The sequence below is a fragment of the Vulpes vulpes genome, chromosome 15, assembly GCF_048418805.1.
Source record: "Vulpes vulpes isolate BD-2025 chromosome 15, VulVul3, whole genome shotgun sequence".
NCBI classification, from domain to species: domain Eukaryota; kingdom Metazoa; phylum Chordata; class Mammalia; order Carnivora; family Canidae; genus Vulpes; species Vulpes vulpes.
Window position 1 is genome coordinate 84,805,578 of NC_132794.1, and position 17,598 is coordinate 84,823,175.

A 17,598-nucleotide genomic window follows, 5' to 3' on the forward strand; every position below is an offset into this window, starting at 1 on the left:
GAGTGGGAGGGGACGGTGAATCGGCCCTGGAGAGCGGAAAGGCGCCGGGAGATACCGGCTGCTGGCGGGACTACGGAGTCTCCGCGAAGCTTCGGGCAGCAATGACACAACCAACTTTCGCAGGGGGCCTGAAGCGGTAGATCAGACGCGGGTGCGGCGGGGATGGGGATTCGGAGAATCTCGGCCCCGGGTACCCCTCGCATGTGCTTGCCACGCAAGGCCGCCCTCGGAGACCTCAGTTTCCCTGGAAACTGAAACAGCCCAGGGGACCCCCCACCCCCACCTCAAGCCCGTCAAGGTTCGCGTGCCCAGAGAGGATGGGCACCCCGCCTCGGGCTGGGGACGCCGCCGGGCCCGGGTCCGCCGGGGGCGCACAGCCGGGAACTTCTGGCGCGAAACTGCAGGCCCCGCCCGAGGACCTGCGCGGGGCGCGGCCCCCAGCCCGGCCCGCGCGCCTCGCGGCTGCCACTCCCCACTCCCCGTGGGCGAGCCCGCCGCTGCCCACCGCCTCCAATCATTACTCTGCTCCGAGCGCTTTAAATATGCATGGGCGCGTCACGTCGTCTGAATCGGGACGGGTCCGCAGGGAGGGAGCCACTATCTGTATAAATGTGCCCGGGTGGGCCGGGGCGAGAGGGAGGTGGGGCGGGCGCGCGGGCCCGGCGCTGGCAGCGCACGTCGGGACCCCGGAGAGCGGCTCCTCTCCCTGCTCTCCTCCGCTCCGGCTCGGGGGCGCCCACCCGGGAGGCGGTGGGCGGTACCGCGGGTGCCGGCGACCGCGGTGGCGAGGGCTGGCGTTTGGGCGCAGAAGCCGTCGGGCTAGAGGAAGGCACGTTCCCTGAGGGCTGCGGGCGCAGCCGCCCTCTACCACCGCTCGGCCCCTAGCGCGAAGTCCTTTTCCGGGGTTTTAGATCTCGGTTTGGGCCCGCAAGCCCCGGGCCCTTTCCGGACCAACAGGTGAGCCCCGGGGCTGGCAGCGCCCGGCGCTCGCGGCCCCCGCGCGGGCTCGCCATGTTCCCCTGGGGGCCCAGCTGCCTGTGGGCGCTGGGGGCGGCGGGCGCCGCTCTCCTGGGCGCGGGCCTGCTGCTCAGCCTGGCGCAGCAGCTCTGGACGCTCCGCTGGACGCTGAGCCGGGACCGGGCCTCCGCCCTGCCCCTGCCCAGGGGCTCCATGGGCTGGCCCTTCTTCGGCGAAACGCTGCACTGGTTAGTTCAGGTGAGTAGCTCGCACCCGCGCACGGCCCCGTCCTCCCGGGCTCCCAGCGGACCTCCTCACTCGCAGCGCTCCCAGGGTTCCCAGCCGGCCTCGTCCTGTCGCCCGGGCCCCAGAGAGTATGCACAGGCCTCGCCTTTGCTCGGTCGCTCCCTTGAAGGGACCGTATGTCGCCGGAGTTCTCCCCAGCGCAACCGAAACACGACCCGACCCAACGCCGGGGTGAACGGAGGGGTTCTAGGAACGTCGCCCTCTACCCTGCAAGCACGGAATAAGGAATCGGGGGCACTTCCCAGCCGTGAGGCCTCGGGCGCCCAGGTCCCCGTTCTGAGCCTCAGTCTCCTCACCTCACCAATGGGAACAGACCGGTGCCATCTACATTTCCATTGGGTAGTCACGGGGCCCATCTGACATTCGGTTTTGTAAAGAGTGAGGCGCCCGCCTGGAGCGGGGAGCTGCTAGCGAGGGGCGGTGGGGCGGCCTGGGCCGACCCCCGGCCGAGGCCCTGCGGCTCCAGCCTCGCTCCGCCTCGCTCGCAGGGCTCCCGCTTCCACAGCTCCCGCCGGGAGCGCTATGGGACAGTGTTCAAGACGCACCTGCTGGGCCGGCCGGTGATCCGCGTGAGCGGCGCCGAGAACGTGCGCACCATCCTGCTGGGCGAGCACCGCCTGGTGCGCAGCCAGTGGCCGCAGAGCGCTCACATCCTACTGGGCTCGCACACGCTGCTCGGCGCCGTTGGCGAGCCGCACCGGCGGCGGCGCAAGGTGAGCCAAGACCAAAGAAGGGGCCGTTGGGACGTCAGGCATGCGGTTCCCGGGAACCTGCTGTGGGCCAGCCTGGGCTAGGTTTTAGGGGCACACTTTGAAGCTGGCAGGGACCCCAGGCTAACCAGTGGTGGCTTTGAGCCAGTCTCTTACCTTTCCCCGCTTTGGTTTATAAAGTCAGGACTGGGACTCAAGGGGCCTTTCATCTCCGATCTTCTCTGTGTGATTCTGATACCGGAGTGGTGGAAAATCAGACTCAGAGAGGGGCCAGAGACGGCTTCCTGGAGGAGGTGGCATCTGGAGCCTGGGTGGATGGGAGGGACTGTACACATCAGAGAGCTAGAGGGAATGGCGGGCGGGCGGGAGCAGAAGCCAACACATTTAGGTCCTGGCCGCTTGGAAGAGGAGAAAGGGACCGAAATCGGCCTTCTGGCTCCTCTGGAATCGCTGAGCAGAGGAAGCCGAAGGGACCGCGCGCGGCCAGCGCTCATGCCGCGGGCCCCCCACAGGTCCTGGCACGTGTGTTCAGCCGTGCAGCTCTGCAGCGCTTGGTGCCCCGCCTGCAAGGGGCGCTGCGGCGCGAGGTGCGCTCCTGGTGCGCGGCCCGCCGGCCGGTCGCCGTCTACCAGGCCGCCAAGGCGCTCACCTTCCGCATGGCTGCGCGCATCCTGCTGGGGCTACGGCTGGACGAGGCGCAGTGTGCGGAGCTGGCCCGGACCTTCGAGCAGTTCGTAGAGAACCTCTTCTCGCTGCCCCTGGACGTCCCCTTCAGCGGCCTGCGTAAGGTACTGGCGTTCTGGCCTCAGACCTTCCTCTCGGGGATCCCAGCGGGGGCTCCCTCGGCTCGCCCTCTGCGTCACCGCCCCGGCGGGACCGAGGCAGGGGCCTGGGTGGGGAGGTGGTGCGGCGTGGCGGCGGCGGCGGGGCTGACCTCTGTCCTCACTCGCGGTGGGACCCGCCGGCCGCTGGCTTCCGACCCTGAGTCCCGGTGGCGGCCGCCCAGCCATCAGCCCAGCTGCAAGCCGAGCGGCGCCCCTTGGCCTGGCCCCCCGCGCGTCTCTGGAAGCCCGGATGGCTGCGCCACTGATGGGCGCACGAGCGAGCGCCGCGACCTTCCTCAGGCCTAGACTGGGTTGGAGAGGAGTGGGTTCCGCTCCGCGTCCGCGGCTCGGGGCGCGTTAGCTTCCCCAGCAAAGAACCGCCGCTTCCTCAGACTTCCGAGCGACGGGACCGGCTGCGCTGGACCGAGAGCAACTAGGAGGCTGCGTTCGCCTATTTCGTTGTCCGTGAGCTGAGGCTTCTCACTGCACCGATGCCTGGGTTTTCCTCACCTGAATAAAAATAATAGTTATGTACAAAGGGGCATGCCTTAGGCTGATCGCCTTGAATATATTTTCTGATTTAATCCTCTCAACCTGCAAAGTGTTCTTCTTCTTCTTTTATTGGTGAAGAAACTGAAGCTCAGAGAGATTAAGTGACTTCCCCAAGATCACACAGTTAGTAGGGGCAGAGGCAGGATTTCAACCAGATCTCCTATGCTCTCAAAACCCAAGGGCTCAGATGCTTTTGCTATGCTTGCTCCCCGAATCCCCACCCCCTGGCTATCAGCTTAAAGAGGGTAATGCTTAGAACATCCAGTAGTGTTCTCCAAGCCAGAGCTTTGCTGGATGCATCAAGATGTCCCTTCCTCTCTACTCTGGTGCCCACTACCCCTGCTTGAGTCTAGTGCAGGGAAAGGGCAATGGGCTGCCTCCACCTGACTAGGCTCTGTGCCAGGCCTGGGGACTGAGAGGTTTGTGACTCTGGGCAATTGCTTGACCCCTCAGCATCCTCCTCTCAGGATGACAGTAACTCTTTGCCTTGCCTCAAAGGTTGAAATGTGATAATCAAGAGAGAATTATGTGTAGAGATCGTGGATAACTTCTTGGGCATTCACTGAGCCTCTACTACGTGCCAGGCATGGAGCTAAGTTGAGAAGCTTAACACCTGGATCTCAGCAAAGCCAGAAGAGCCCCAGGAGGATGTGGCGGGGTAGGTGTACAGGTCTGGCCCCCTCAGCCTTCCTGCCCTACCTCCCTTCTCTCCCCATGCATCAGGGCATCCGGGCACGAGACCAGCTGCATCGGTACCTGGAGGAGGCAATTGCAGATAAGCTTCATGAAGACAAGGTTGCAGAGCCGGGTGACGCCCTCGACATGATTATCCACAGCACTAGGGAGCTGGGCCATGAGCTCTCAGTGCAGGAGCTCAAGGTAGGCAGTGGGAAGGTTCTACTTCTTTCTCATTCCTAGCAGGTCCCCATACACATGCTGCATTCTGCCCTCCTTGGGGTCCTATTTGGCCATAGGCACTCCTCAGGAGAGGGGGAAAGAGGAGCCATGGGTTCCAGTCGTGGCTCAGCCATAGCCACTAGCTCTGTGGCCTTGGGCCAGTCACCATCCACCTTTGTAAGAGTGGCCCTTGCTTCCAGGTTCTGGCCATAAACAGCTCTGCTTTCCCCACCCCCTTCTCTGTCACTTCACATCTTTGCCTCTGCTGCTCCCCCCACCCCCACCCCATATGAAGGCCTCTCCATTCCTTTTCTCTACAAACCCTAGGGTTCAGGGTCAAACTACACATCCTCCTTGAAGCTCCCTCTTCTTCCCAAAATCGACATTCTCCTTCCATGAGCCACCTTGTCACCTGGCGCCTTTAACCTGTTTTGCCAACAGGAGGTCTCCCCTGAGAATTAGAGCCCCTTTCCAGGTATGTGTAGAGCACAGGCAGTGGAAGTAAGTGGAAGTAAGGCCCCTAAGAGCTGTTGGAGAATGCAGAAAAGAGCAGAGAGGTTGGGGGTGCAAGGGAAAGTTAGAAATGGGAACACCCCAACCCTTCCAAAAGAACTCCCAGCCTTTCTCTGGGCCTTAATTTCCCACTTTTCAAGAGCCATGAAGGGTAGGGTTCAGCCTTAAGTTTCTTCTTTGAGTATGGGGCTAATAATCTTGATTCTGATTCCTGAGTCATGAGATCTGGAGGTATTCAGGTGGTTAGAAGTAGATGAGCAAGTGGGCTCATGAGTCCTGGGAGAGCCCTCCCCTGTGAAAAGAGAGTGCTTGACAGGGCTGGTGGGCAGATGACTGCACCCCCCCAAATCAGGCATCTTTAGTTCTGGTCTGGGCCTCAGGGGCAGGCCAGTCAGATTAGGCCTAACCAGGAAGGATGTTGGGCCTCCCATGTTCAGGGCAGGAGGTTAGCCTTGGACCAGGTCATTCATTCTAGAGACGTTATGATGTGTCTTCCTGGCATCAGGCTCTATGCTGGGACTGAGGATATAGCAGAGAGCAAAACACAGCCCTTGCCCTTGAGGTGCAGGAGGGCGGGGGTACACATTCATTCTATGATCAGACAAATCAATGCATGAACACAAACTGTGCGGGCCGCCAGGAGCTGGCAAGACAGAGGGAGACAGTGAGGGTGAGGCTGGGGCTTGGAGGATGAAGCCACCAGGCCCCTTCTCTGTCCTTCTTGGACAGTGCAGACCTGGAAGAGGTTTAATACTCACTGGGCCACTCCACTAAGCAGGAGGAGGAAGCCACGATGCCTTCTCTGCTCCGACGGAGGCCCCACTCCTGCTGCAGAGGCTTTCCTCCGCCCTCCCACCTCCAACCCCAGTTCACTGTCACAACGCCCAGCAGGGGATGCAGGCAGCACCACTGGGTGGTTAAGAGCACGGGACTCCCGAGCCCCAGTGCTTGGGACTACCCTGAACACCTCTCAGAGCCTCAGTTTCCACCCCTGTAAAACGAAGGCAGTAATTGTGTGTCACAGAATCAAAGGACTTAATACACTTAAAACCCTAAGAACAGCACACAGAATAAATTCCTAGCGCTGTCTCTGGGAGCCGTTTCAAAGCAAGGGGATAGATCCTGGTTTTGGTCATTGCTGTATGTGGCTTTCTGAAACGGCACGCTTGGGATTCCATGGACTCCCGGCCCGCGCACAGAGCCGCCCTCTGGCTTTTGCGCAACGGTAGATTTGGGCGCTTTGCTCCCCAGCCACGGGGCCGGGCGGGAGGCCTTGCGGCCAGGGCCCGCTGCCACAGACTCAGCGCCGTCCCGGCTGTCTTGCAGGAGACGGCCGTGGAGCTCCTCTTCGCCGCCTTCCTCACCACGGCCAGTGCCAGCACGTCCCTCGTCCTGCTGCTACTGCAGCACCCGGCGGCCGTCGCCAAGATCCGGCAGGAGCTGGCGGCGCAGGGACTGGGGCGCGCGTGCGGCTGCGCGCCGGGGGCCGCGGGGGGCGGTGCGGGGCCCTGGCCAGACTGCGGCTGCGAGCCCGACCTCAGCCTCGCGGCGCTGGGCCGCCTGCGCTACCTCGACTGCGTGGTCAAGGAGGTGCTGCGCCTCCTGCCGCCGGTGTCCGGGGGCTACCGCACGGCGCTGCGCACCTTCGAGCTCGACGTAAGTGCGCTCGCCTGCCCCGCCCCCCGCCACCTGTCGCGGGGCGGGGCCGGAGGGATTGGGCCCGTGAGGTCGCGTCTCCCCGTCCCCCCCCGCCCCCCGCCCTCGCCTCCGTCCCGAGCCTCCGCTTTCCGCCCAGAAAATTAGCGGAGCCAGGTCCCACTTCCCGGATGGATGCACGGTTGGAATCCACACCTGGCGAGCCAAGGCGGGGAACAGGTTTTCTTCCGTGGCAAGGATCAGTCCCCTCAATTAGAACCGAGGTTTTTGTTTTGTTTTGTTTTTTATTTATTTATTTGAGAGAGAGACAGCCAGGCAACCCACGAAGCAGGGAGTCTGAGGGGGGACTGGATCCGAGGACCCTGAGCCGAAGCCAGATGTTTAATCGACTGAGCCATCCAGGCGCCCCTAGGACGCAGTTTTAGAAGAAAAACATACTTTTCTCCGCGCAGTACGGCCCCCCCCCTTAGCCAATGAGTGTGGGTGGGGAACAAGGAGAGCCCCTCCTCCCCACTGTGTCCCATACCCACTTCCCTACTGTCTCACAAGCTCAAGAAACCCATGCCTGGTTCCATCTCTCTGGGACTTTGGGCAATTCCTTCTTCACTCTGGGCCTCAGTTTGTTTTCTGAAAGTAGTCTTGGTCCCTTTGAGCTCTGTCAGTCAGGTGGTGCCAGGGCTGCAAGGCACAGTGGCAGCATCAGAGTGGAGCCTAGTTTTCCAAACCCAGGGTGTTTGCCTGAATGGTTGTCCCTGCAGACAGAGATTGGATTGGGTACCTCCTTCCTTGAGCCTTACTTTAAACAGTCCCTGAACATCTGTGGGGCATTGCATACCAGGGGTCCATTGCACTGTAGCTACTGGGATTCTGCAGGGGAGGAGTTCTTTGTGGAGAGAATGGAGGTCAAGAGGATAACTTCATCCCAAACTGGTGTGAGGAAGATGGTGGTCATTAGTTAGTCTGGAATAACACCAAAACATTTTGGGTGCTGACATTTGACATGGAGCAGTCAAGTGTTAGGATGGGGACAGCACACCAGCAGAGAGGGGACCGACCACCCAGGCAGAGGTGGGTGAATTAGTGAGGTGTTTAGAAGTGTCTTGGATGCTGCATCTTGAAATTCAAACTTCATTCTACAGTCTAAGGGAAACAGAGGAAGGGGAGCACAGTTCCACCAGGGGGAGTAGAGGGGAAGCCATCCTCCAGTTTACAGATGGGAAAAATGAGGCCTAGAGAGGTGAAAGAGGGAAAGTGAGTGAGGAAGAGCTCTTGTTTAGGCTAGGGAAGGAGGATAGTGGAAGGAAGGAGAATAGTGGAGGATAGGGTAGGGTGGGATGGGGGGGAGGTTGGAAGACACATCAAAAAGTAGAATAGTTGAAAAAGCTGAAGGTGGGTAGAGGAAGCATGAAGGCTGCCTTCCAACATTTTAAAGATGCCTGGGTTTAATTCGCATTTGCATCTTCTTGAAGTGTGGCGACCAGACCTGAATATTATGGTACAGTTAATGGATGGTGGTGGTGGGGGGCGGTGTTAGAGAGTTTTCAGTTCAGTGCAAAGAAGAGCTTTCTAATTGAGCTGACCATAGAGAAATGAGGGTCCCTGTCATTTGTGTTGTTCCCGCCCAGGCAGAGAGAAGGTGCGAAAGTAGAACTTAGTTCTCTGGATCTAATGTCCCAAGAAAAAAAACAAAGACCAAAAACACTGAAACATAAACAACAGATAACATTTAGTGATCATTGATATATATGTCAGACTGTTGCTCTAGTCTCCAAACAACAAAAAGGGCATTTTTGTTCTTATTTTATCAAATAAGAAACAGGCTCAGAGAGACTGAGTATCCAGCCTAAGGCCACACAGCTCACGGGAGAAGGAGCTGACATTGGAACGCAGAGCGTTCTCCTAGCTTCGGGGTTAGACATCGGTTCCTGCAGACCTGGGGTGGAGGGTCGATTCAGAACTCGATTCCAAGCGCCTCGTATTCAGGCGGGTCCCCTCACTTCCCTGCAGGGTTACCAGATCCCCAAGGGCTGGAGCGTGATGTATAGCATCCGGGACACGCACGAGACGGCCGCGGTGTACCGCAGCCCGCCCGAGGGCTTCGACCCCGAGCGCTTCGGCGCGGCGGGGGAGGATGCGCGGGGCGCCTCGGGCCGCTTCCATTACATCCCCTTCGGCGGCGGAGCGCGCAGCTGTCTCGGCCAGGAGCTGGCACAGGCTGTGCTCCAGCTGCTGGCGGTGGAGCTGGTGCGCACGGCGCGCTGGGAACTGGCCACGCCTGCCTTCCCCGCCATGCAGACCGTACCCATCGTGCACCCGGAGGACGGGCTGCAGCTCTTTTTCCACCCGCTCGCACCTTCGGCGGCGCGGGATGGGCTACACCTCTGACCCGCTGCGCTTCGGAACAGAACTCGGCCAGGGGCAGCGGCGCGCTAGCAGCGCCGCCCAGCTGCGGTTTCCTAGTGCCGGCTCGGGCGCTCGCTCACTCGTTCAGCAGACGGTCGCCCATTGCAGCTCCGTGCCAGACTCTGAGAGGAGAAGCGCGCGCCTGAGCCTCGGCGCCCGGGAGAAGTGCCGGGGTCGGTGAGAAGGTGCCTCCTGCGCTCTGCGCCCTGGGGAAAGAAAGGTCGTGAGCCTAACCTTTCAAGCATTTCCCAGGCTCTTCCATGTGGAGGACTCAGTACAGGTCTGACAAAGCAAGCCCCAAGCTCTGAGGGCTCAGCAAGTGCATAGACCTGGGGTGTGGGGGAGGGAAACTGTAGGTACCTAGACTGGCATCTGGCACATGCTCAGAGCTCTCCTACCCAACTTTCTTAACCCAACATGTCTGCTAACCCAGGATTACCAGATGCCGGCAGGGATGAAGTGAAGAGATGGCCTCGCCTTATGGTTGCCTGGATCTTGGGGGTGGCGGGGAGAATTGGACTGTGCCAGAGACCCAGCGAAGGCGGCTGGACCTGTAACCCTTGGGAGGAAGCGCATCTCAGGCCTGGCTTTGGGCCGTAGTGAGACACACCGAGAAGGTGCCCAGCGGAAGGCCCTCAGGCAGCTGACCTCAGCTTGGTGCTTCGAGGCCACTCTGCCTGTCTCAATTTCGGCGGAAACTTAGAACTGTGGGGCGCTTCCGGTACTCTAAATGGCTCAACATCACTGCTTCTACTGGCAACTTCTTAGAAAACAATAATTCCTACTTCAAGAACACATTTAATCTTCCCATATATACAGGGGAGAATAGGCACATCAAGATGTCTCTAAGGTTGGACTATTTTCACATAGGTTGAGACATAATCAGAGAGGTTTGGGTTATTTCTACCAAAACTAAGAAGGCCAAGAACAAAGTTTCCTGGCAGCAGTGGAAGGAGGAGGCTAGGACTTAGCTGGGCAGCTGCTCTCTGGCTGGAAGGTGTGGGGTAGGGTTTGGAGGATACCTAGGAAAGACATCCCCCTGAAAACAGACCCACCCCAGAGTGTGTCAGACGTTTCCTCCTGAGCATAGTCCAAGAGCTGGGCTGAGAATTATCCCTATATGTGTTGGCTGCAGGGACCTTCCCATTTACTACCTCTACCTCCTCTGTTGCATATGAGAAATAGGCAGAAGACTCCCCTGAGGAGCTGGCAGTGGGATCCTGGACTCCTTAGCCAGTGCTCTCCTCCCCCTCATCACTGACTCTCTGCTCCAGCCTCTGGGCCTGTGGCCATCACCTAGAGCTCAGCCCTTCATCCTTTCATAGTGATTCCTAGGTTAGCTTAAGGATTCCAACACAAGGGGTTTCCACCAGTGTTTAAATCAAAGCCAAGAGCCTCCAGTGTCACCATTCCCAACTGCCCAACGCAACGTTCCACCCGTCTTCAGACAGTCCAGGGCAGCTGGACGTGATGGGTGAGCCAGGGAAGTTGTGGCCCAGGCCGGGAGCTGACCCCTTAGTGAACCAGAAGGAAGCTGGTGCCCTCCTGACCTTATGCTTGAGGTGGTTCCCCGGGGCCAGAAGGAAAGGGGGAAGCAGCAGGCGCAGGCAGAGTCGGTAGCTCAAGAGCTCAGCGGGCCCTTCCAAGCCTCGGCTGACACTGCCGTAACCCCCATCCAGGGCAATTCATCACCTACCACTGACCACAGACCTGGCGCCAGGCCTTGGGATCGGCAGGCATTGAAGCAAAAGTGGCAGAATTGGGGCCTGCCCTCAGGGCGCTCCTGAAGCCACAGAGATCATGTTGGGGCTGAGAAGCTCCCACCAAGCAGAGGGGGCAGGAGGACCAGGGCTTGGGGTTGATTCTGATTGGGGGAGAGAAGAGCAATATGGGGAAGAGGTTCTCAGAAGCCACCATGGTGTACGTGGTTCCAAGAGACCTAGTTTACCTGTCCTGGGATCTGTACTAACTATAAGCTCCTGTAGGGGCAGCTCCAATTTCCCATTGATGATATCCTTTTGGGCAATTTCAGGGAACACCTGAACTCCTGTTTTAGGAGCTCCAGATTCTCTGAGGAAGGAGCATACTGGTTTTTTGCCCTCCTGGACTGCATCTGCTTATGGAAGAGGTAGACAATAAACCAGCAAACAAAAGAGCTCAAGAATGTCAGATGGTGCTAAGTGCTCTCAAGAAAATAAAACAGGTCTGTCATACGCAGTACCTAGGAGCTAAACTCTGCAGGGTGGGAGGGGAAGACTTCTGCAAGGAGGTGACATTGGACTTTGGAAGGAACCAGCCAGCAGTGACCTGGGAAAGGTGCTCCCTAAGCAGAGAAAACAGCAGGTACAAAACCCGGCTCACAGCCCTCACAGCCGGGAGGTTGGCAGGGGTTGCCAGAGGGGAAATGGTGGAGGAAGGGTGCTCACATGACTCCAGTCTACTTTTGGGTCTTCACTCCCCTCTTCCAGCCAAAAACTACTATTCACCCTCAACCCTTAGCAATGGGAAGGCTGTTTTGTAAACGTCTTGGAAATCGTTTGTTTTCCAGTGAACCACTCCTCCTCCTTGCCCACCACCACCCAAAAAGTTTGGCAAGTTTTCTAATCAAAGTTCTTATCTGGCTGGTAATTTATTGACCCCTTTCCCCATTCTAGATGTTCTTTAATGATCTTCACCCTCACATTTAATCCTTTTCTGCCGGACGCCCCCGCTGGACGCCCTCTCGGGTCTCCATGGGCACATTTATTAAAAATCTTCTCCCTCCCCCAGCAATTGCCGCACGCAGGGCCCACTCATCTTGTGACCCGGCGCGCGCTGAACTTGGCGAGGTGGCCCTGCAGAGTTCACTCGGATGTCACGGTCCGGCCTACAGGGGTCACAGGCAGGTCAGGCCAGAGGATTGGGAATGGGCCCCAGGTCACGCCCCCGCTCGCCGGTTTTGCTCGCGGGTTTTGCTCACCGGCTCGAGCTCAGTCTAGAAGGGGGCGGGCCCAGGATTTCTGAGAATTACTTCTAGCGCGTCCCGCCGGGTTCCTGCCAGTCCCAGAAGTTGGCCAGCATCGTTAACAGGCGCCAAATCGTTAGAAGAAACGACAGTGGTAGAGACCCTTCCCTAGAGCGCCTCTTAAACGCCGCGTAGGGTTACGGGGAAACTCAGCCTTCCAAACAAGCCCTTCGGCCGCTCCGGCTTGCAGCGTTGCGGGGACTGTGCGGTCCCTACCACCCCACACTGTCCAATCGCGCCGGCTTTGGGGACCACCACGGGAAGGCCGCGTATTTAACAGCTCATAGGATCAAAGAGTTTTCCATTTCCAAGGGACGCCTTCCAAGGCGTGCGGTGTGCTTCTGCAAAAGCCGGAGTTTCGTTTTAAACAAACGTACTTCATTGTTTCGTTCTGGGAGCTGCTGGTGCGTGCAGCGCTCGAACCAAGGATGCGTGTGGGCCGGCCAGGTGGGAAGTGGGGCGCGCACGTGCACTGCCCGCGGTGTCCGAGCTCCCCGCATTGGCGGCAGTAGCCGCTGACTGCAGTTGGGCAAAGGCTAGAAGACCTGCTTTCCCGTACGGATTCCCCCAACACTCCCGTTAGGGGCTGGCAGAGACCTGGGGTTAGGGTCGAGCACCCCTCTCACCCGTGTGGCTTTGGTGGATGGGAGCTGGGAGAGCAGAGTGTGCCCCGGGTCCAGGTCATCTTGGTGAAGTAATCTAGCGGAGCTGGGAAAAGTGTTTGCAGCCAGGAGCCCCTTTCCGAAAATTCACGACTGCCCCAGGGTGTAGACAGATCGGGGAATTACCGTCTGCATATTCCCGAGAAGGAAAGAGGCGCAGGGATGTGTGGTGACTTGCTCAAGGTCATGCAAGCAGAGATGAAGCCGGTCCGGGAGTACAGACTCCCAGGCTTTCCTTCTTCTATCTCTGTCACCCAATTTGCCCAGGTCTAGGGAATCCCCGTCCCCTCTGCCTAGCTGGGGCTGTGAGTCCCAGGGCCCTCGCAAGCCGGCGGGTTCGCAGAGCGCCGGTTGCCTACCGGTGGATGAATTGCCCCCACAGTCTCCCACTGGGGCGTCAGAGTTGGGGCTCAGACTTGGAGAGAGTTGCCCCTGGAGTCCTGAGGGACCTGGAGGCTCTCTTGTATCCTTAAGTCGGACCTTCCAGGACTTCATGAGTGCGAGTGCTGGTCTCCTTGAGGAATCTGGGGAGCTGGAATCCATGATCCGCCGATCATTTCTGAGGTCCCCCCCACCCCCCCCACCCCCCCAGCTCTCGCTTAGGTCGTGGCCCTGGGCTCCTCTGCGGGATCTTCGGGAGAGTCGGGAGGTTTGCGTTTTGCTCTTGGTTCTGGACCTCAGTTTCCCCCGTGTGGGACGTGGCAGCTAGTCCGTTCCTGAACGCACTTCCCTTTGCTTCCCCAGCAGGTGGAAGGGAGCCCACGGGGCGCCTGAAAATGGAAAGCCCTTGATGGCAGCTCTGGGCTGGGACCGCGCGTCGGACCCAGCGCGGGGGATTCCAAAGGGACTGCCAGCAAGCCCGGGGCTTGGAGCTCCCGCTCCCCGGGGCCCGGGCCAGCCTCAGCCGTGGTCTCGGAGCTCCGCACACCTTGTAAGGGGTGCGGGGTGGGGGGAGAGGCAGGCTGCTCCTAGCCCCGCACCCCAGGAGGCGCGCTCCGAGGGAAGCAGCCACCGCGCCGCCTCTGCCTCGGCGTGGAACAAACGGTTAAAGATTTTGGGCAGCGCCTCGCGGGGGGGAGGAGCCAGGGGCCCAATCCGCAATTAAAGTTGAACTTTGGGTGAACTAATTTGTCTGACCAAGGTAACGTGGGCAGTAACCTGGGCCGCCTATAAAGCGGGCGCGCGGCGGGATTCGGAGCGCTGGCGGCGGCAGGTGGCGCGGGAGGCCGCGGCGCGCCATGGGGCTCTCGGCGCTGCTGGCCAGCGCGCTCTGCACCTTCGTGCTACCGCTGCTGCTCTTCCTGGCCGCGATCAAGCTCTGGGACCTGTACTGCGTGAGCAGCCGCGACCGCAGCTGCGCCCTCCCTTTGCCCCCCGGAACTATGGGCTTCCCCTTCTTTGGGGAAACACTGCAAATGGTGCTGCAGGTAAGGGAGCTTGGGCGGGACAGGACGATTCTCAGGAGACAGACTCGGCTCCGGGCTCTCAGGAAGCCGGGGTAGGCGTCCCAGAGAGGGAGGTGACCCGGGCTAGGATCGGGGCTCGCCGGACGCGCGGCGCTCCCCGGCGCCCCCTCACGCCCGCCTCTTTCCTCCGCTCTGCTTTCCCAGCGGAGGAAGTTCCTGCAGATGAAGCGCAGGAAATACGGCTTCATCTACAAGACGCATCTGTTCGGGCGGCCCACCGTGCGGGTGATGGGCGCCGACAACGTGCGGCGCATCTTGCTCGGGGAGCACCGACTGGTGTCGGTGCACTGGCCCGCGTCGGTGCGTACCATCCTGGGCTCCGGCTGCCTCTCCAACCTGCACGACTCCTCGCACAAGCAGCGCAAGAAGGTGAGGGCGGGGGCGGCGGTGCCTAGACAGGAAGGGGGACCCCATCCGCTGGAGGGGTTCGGGGCGAGAGATGCCGGGGAGCGCTAGAGAGATGCAGGAGGTGTCCGGCTCAAGCCCGGTTTAGCTTTATCAGCCGGGAAGCGCCTTGGGTCTGGCGGCCGTGGGAGGGGGCTGGAAGGGGATCCCGGAAGGCGAGGGGGCGCTTTTAACACTTTCCCTCCCCGGAGCTCAGGTGATTATGCGGGCCTTCAGCCGCGAGGCGCTCCAGTGCTACGTGCCCGTGATCGCGGAGGAAGTGGGCACTTGCCTGCAACAGTGGCTGAGCCGCGGCGAGCGCGGCCTCCTGGTTTACCCCCAGGTGAAGCGCCTCATGTTCCGCATCTCCATGCGCATCCTGCTGGGCTGTGAGCCCCGGCTCGCGAGCGGCGGGGACGCCGAGCAGCAGCTGGTGGAGGCCTTCGAGGAAATGACCCGCAATCTCTTCTCGTTGCCCATCGACGTGCCCTTCAGCGGGCTCTACCGGGTGAGGGAGCTTGCAGGGTGAGGAGCTGGGAGCGCGGGGGGCGCGGGGGCGCGGGGCCGGGCGTCCGCTCACTGCCGTGCGCTCTCCGGGGTCAGGGCATGAAGGCGCGGAACCTCATCCATGCGCGCATAGAGGAGAACATTCGCGCCAAGATCTGCGGGCTGCGGACGGCCCAGGCGGGCGGCGGCTGCAAAGATGCGCTGCAGCTGTTGATCGAGCACTCGTGGGAGAGGGGAGAGAGGCTGGACATGCAGGTGGGTGGCAACTTCAGGAAGAGGCGCTGCGGGATTTGGTCCCCTGGCTTTCCAAGGGCGGTGCCGAGGGTCCCCCAAAGCGCACGTCCGGACTCCAGAGTGGGCAAAGCGCCCAGACACGGTGGGGGTGGGGGGACCCAGAAGGCTGAGACACCCGGTCGGGAGAGCTGTGGGAGAGGCTGCAGCAGAACGGGGAGCATCCCCTAGCCCTACCAGGTTTTACAGGGAAAGTTGGAATTTGCAAAATGTAAATAATGTTGGGCGATTTTAATACAACCAAGGCTTTCATTCAAGAATTCCCTGTGTAGTGAGATTTTACTGGCTTTCCTGCTCGAGCCGAACTAAAGGGACTATGCATTTTGTTTTACAAATATAGTTTTTCTTGGCTTTCTGTCAGCAGACTTTTAGCCCTTCTCATCTTCTTTCTAGAACTTTCAGTTCGGTTCTAAGTAATCGCTGTGTAAAATTGAACGCAGACTTGTAAAAGAGGTTTGTCTTATTCCGTCTTTAGGCACTAAAGCAGTCTTCAACGGAACTACTCTTTGGGGGACATGAAACTACAGCTAGTGCAGCCACATCTCTGATTACTTACCTTGGGCTCTACCCCCATGTTCTCCAGAAAGTTCGAGAGGAGCTAAAGAGTAAGGTAGGAGGACACCGGGGTTCCCTATTAGCTTAAGAAATTCAGCTGCTCCGTGTCCAACTTGCCAATATGTAAGGGTGCCATCTTCCCTGAATATTTTGAAAGTGCAGGGTCAGGGGGTGGGTGGATGCACGGGTGGGGAAAGATAATTAGCTTTGTGAATAAAATGGAAGGAATTTTGAACTGTGATTCCGCTGAGTTGGGGGGGGGGCGTTGATCCTTGTATTCCTTCTCCTTCTCTACTTTGTGCAGCACGTTGGAGATTTTCAGATAGATTCCACTTTCTTGAATTTGTGTGTTCAAGGGCGTGACTGGGAACTCACTCGTAGGTGGCAGTGATAGTAGTGGTGGTGGTAATGGGGGCGGGGAGGGAGGGGGAGAAGCTAGGTGGTTCTAAGTGGGGAGCTGCTTTCTCTTGGAATTGTAAATAGATAGTGGATTTGGGCCAAGGGGTGGAGGCAAATGGTCTTTAGCTGCTCACAGTCTCCCCCTCACCCTCTCCCATCACGGGGCCCTGTGGGTCTAGCCGCCACTTAAGTAAGTCCTGTTTACGTCTGCTGGGCTGATTTTATTGGAGCACAAAATAACCGTTCACCTCTGTATGACTGTTTTGATAGGGTTTACTTTGCAAGAGCAATCAAGACAACAAGTTGGACATTGAAATTCTGGAGCAGCTTAAATACATCGGGTGTGTTATTAAAGAGACCCTCCGACTGAATCCCCCAGTTCCAGGAGGGTTTCGGGTTGCTCTTAAGACTTTTGAATTAAATGTAAGTTAAAAGTTCTCTTCCCGCCCCCCCCCCCTTTTTGTTGTGCTTTTAAATCTCCCCTTTGCTTCCCTGTGCACGGGCTTAAATTTCTTCTGTTTCTGGTATCATTATCCTGCCTCGTGGGGATATGTGTTTCAGTAGTCTGAAGGTCTGTCTGTCCTGTCTCTCTCCTCACGCCCCCTTTTTTTCAACTCATAATTCCTCTGGTTATCAGCGATGGCTTTTTGTTGTTGAAAGTTAGATTCCAGTGTGTCAGTCCTGGGGACTTCATAATCTTTTGCAGGGCTACCAGATTCCCAAGGGCTGGAATGTTATCTACAGCATCTGTGATACTCATGATGTGGCGGACATCTTCACCAACAAGGATGAATTTAACCCTGACCGGTTTATGCTGCCTCACCCGGAGGATGCATCCAGGTTCAGCTTCATTCCATTTGGAGGAGGCCTGAGGAGCTGTGTAGGGAAGGAGTTTGCAAAAATTCTTCTCAAAATATTTACAGTGGAGCTGGCCAGGCATTGTGACTGGCGGCTTCTAAATGGACCTCCTACAATGAAAACCAGTCCCACCGTGTACCCTGTAGATGATCTCCCTGCGAGGTTCACCCACTTCCAGGGGGAGATCTGATGGGTGCGAAGGCCCAGACCTCAGACTTATTTGCGTTTTTACATGGTGTCATGTTGATTTTATTATATTTAATTTCTAAATGTATATTATAATATTTATGTGTCTCTACTACAGTACCACAGTCTTTAAATATTAAAATAATGAATTTGGATAGCTTCCAAATAAAGTAAAATCTGAAGGTGCTTGTCTTGCATTTAAGATTCCTATGGGGGGAAAAAAAAAGATTCCTATGGGGGAAAACTCTCTGGTTTTACATTTGTGTATTTAACCAGATTTCGAAGTGTCTACATGCATGGTTTTATTTGTAATCTGTGTGTATCTATCTTCTTGTGAGGAAGAAACTTTAGCTGTTATTTCTCTGAATCCTCAGTAGAAAATCTAATGTATGTGTTTCTGAGTTAGTCCAAAGGTAACTTTGTAAATGTTTCTATGGTTTAGATACCCCTTTTGGAAAATCTATCAAA

At 58.1% G+C, this 17,598-nt stretch overlaps 2 protein-coding genes across 2 annotated transcripts; both read left to right on the top strand.

Annotated features, from left to right (window-relative positions):
- The first annotated feature begins 736 nt into the window (after positions 1–736).
- CYP26C1 (cytochrome P450 family 26 subfamily C member 1) lies at positions 737–13,116 on the top strand. Its single transcript, XM_025990737.2, has 6 exons — positions 737–1,215; positions 1,752–1,976; positions 2,486–2,761; positions 4,073–4,228; positions 6,086–6,415; positions 8,423–13,116. The coding sequence occupies exons 1-6, from the start codon at positions 1,012–1,014 to the stop codon at positions 8,798–8,800; spliced, it is 1,569 nt and encodes a 522-aa protein (XP_025846522.2). The 5' UTR covers positions 737–1,011; the 3' UTR covers positions 8,801–13,116.
- Positions 13,117–13,472: 356 nt separating this feature from the next.
- Positions 13,473–17,316, top strand: CYP26A1 (cytochrome P450 family 26 subfamily A member 1). Its single transcript, XM_072739529.1, has 7 exons — positions 13,473–13,911; positions 14,095–14,319; positions 14,552–14,842; positions 14,938–15,096; positions 15,608–15,742; positions 16,357–16,509; positions 16,793–17,316. Exons 1-7 carry the CDS (start codon positions 13,723–13,725, stop codon positions 17,132–17,134), a joined length of 1,494 nt encoding a protein of 497 aa, XP_072595630.1. The 5' UTR covers positions 13,473–13,722; the 3' UTR covers positions 17,135–17,316.
- Positions 17,317–17,598: the final 282 nt, after the last annotated feature.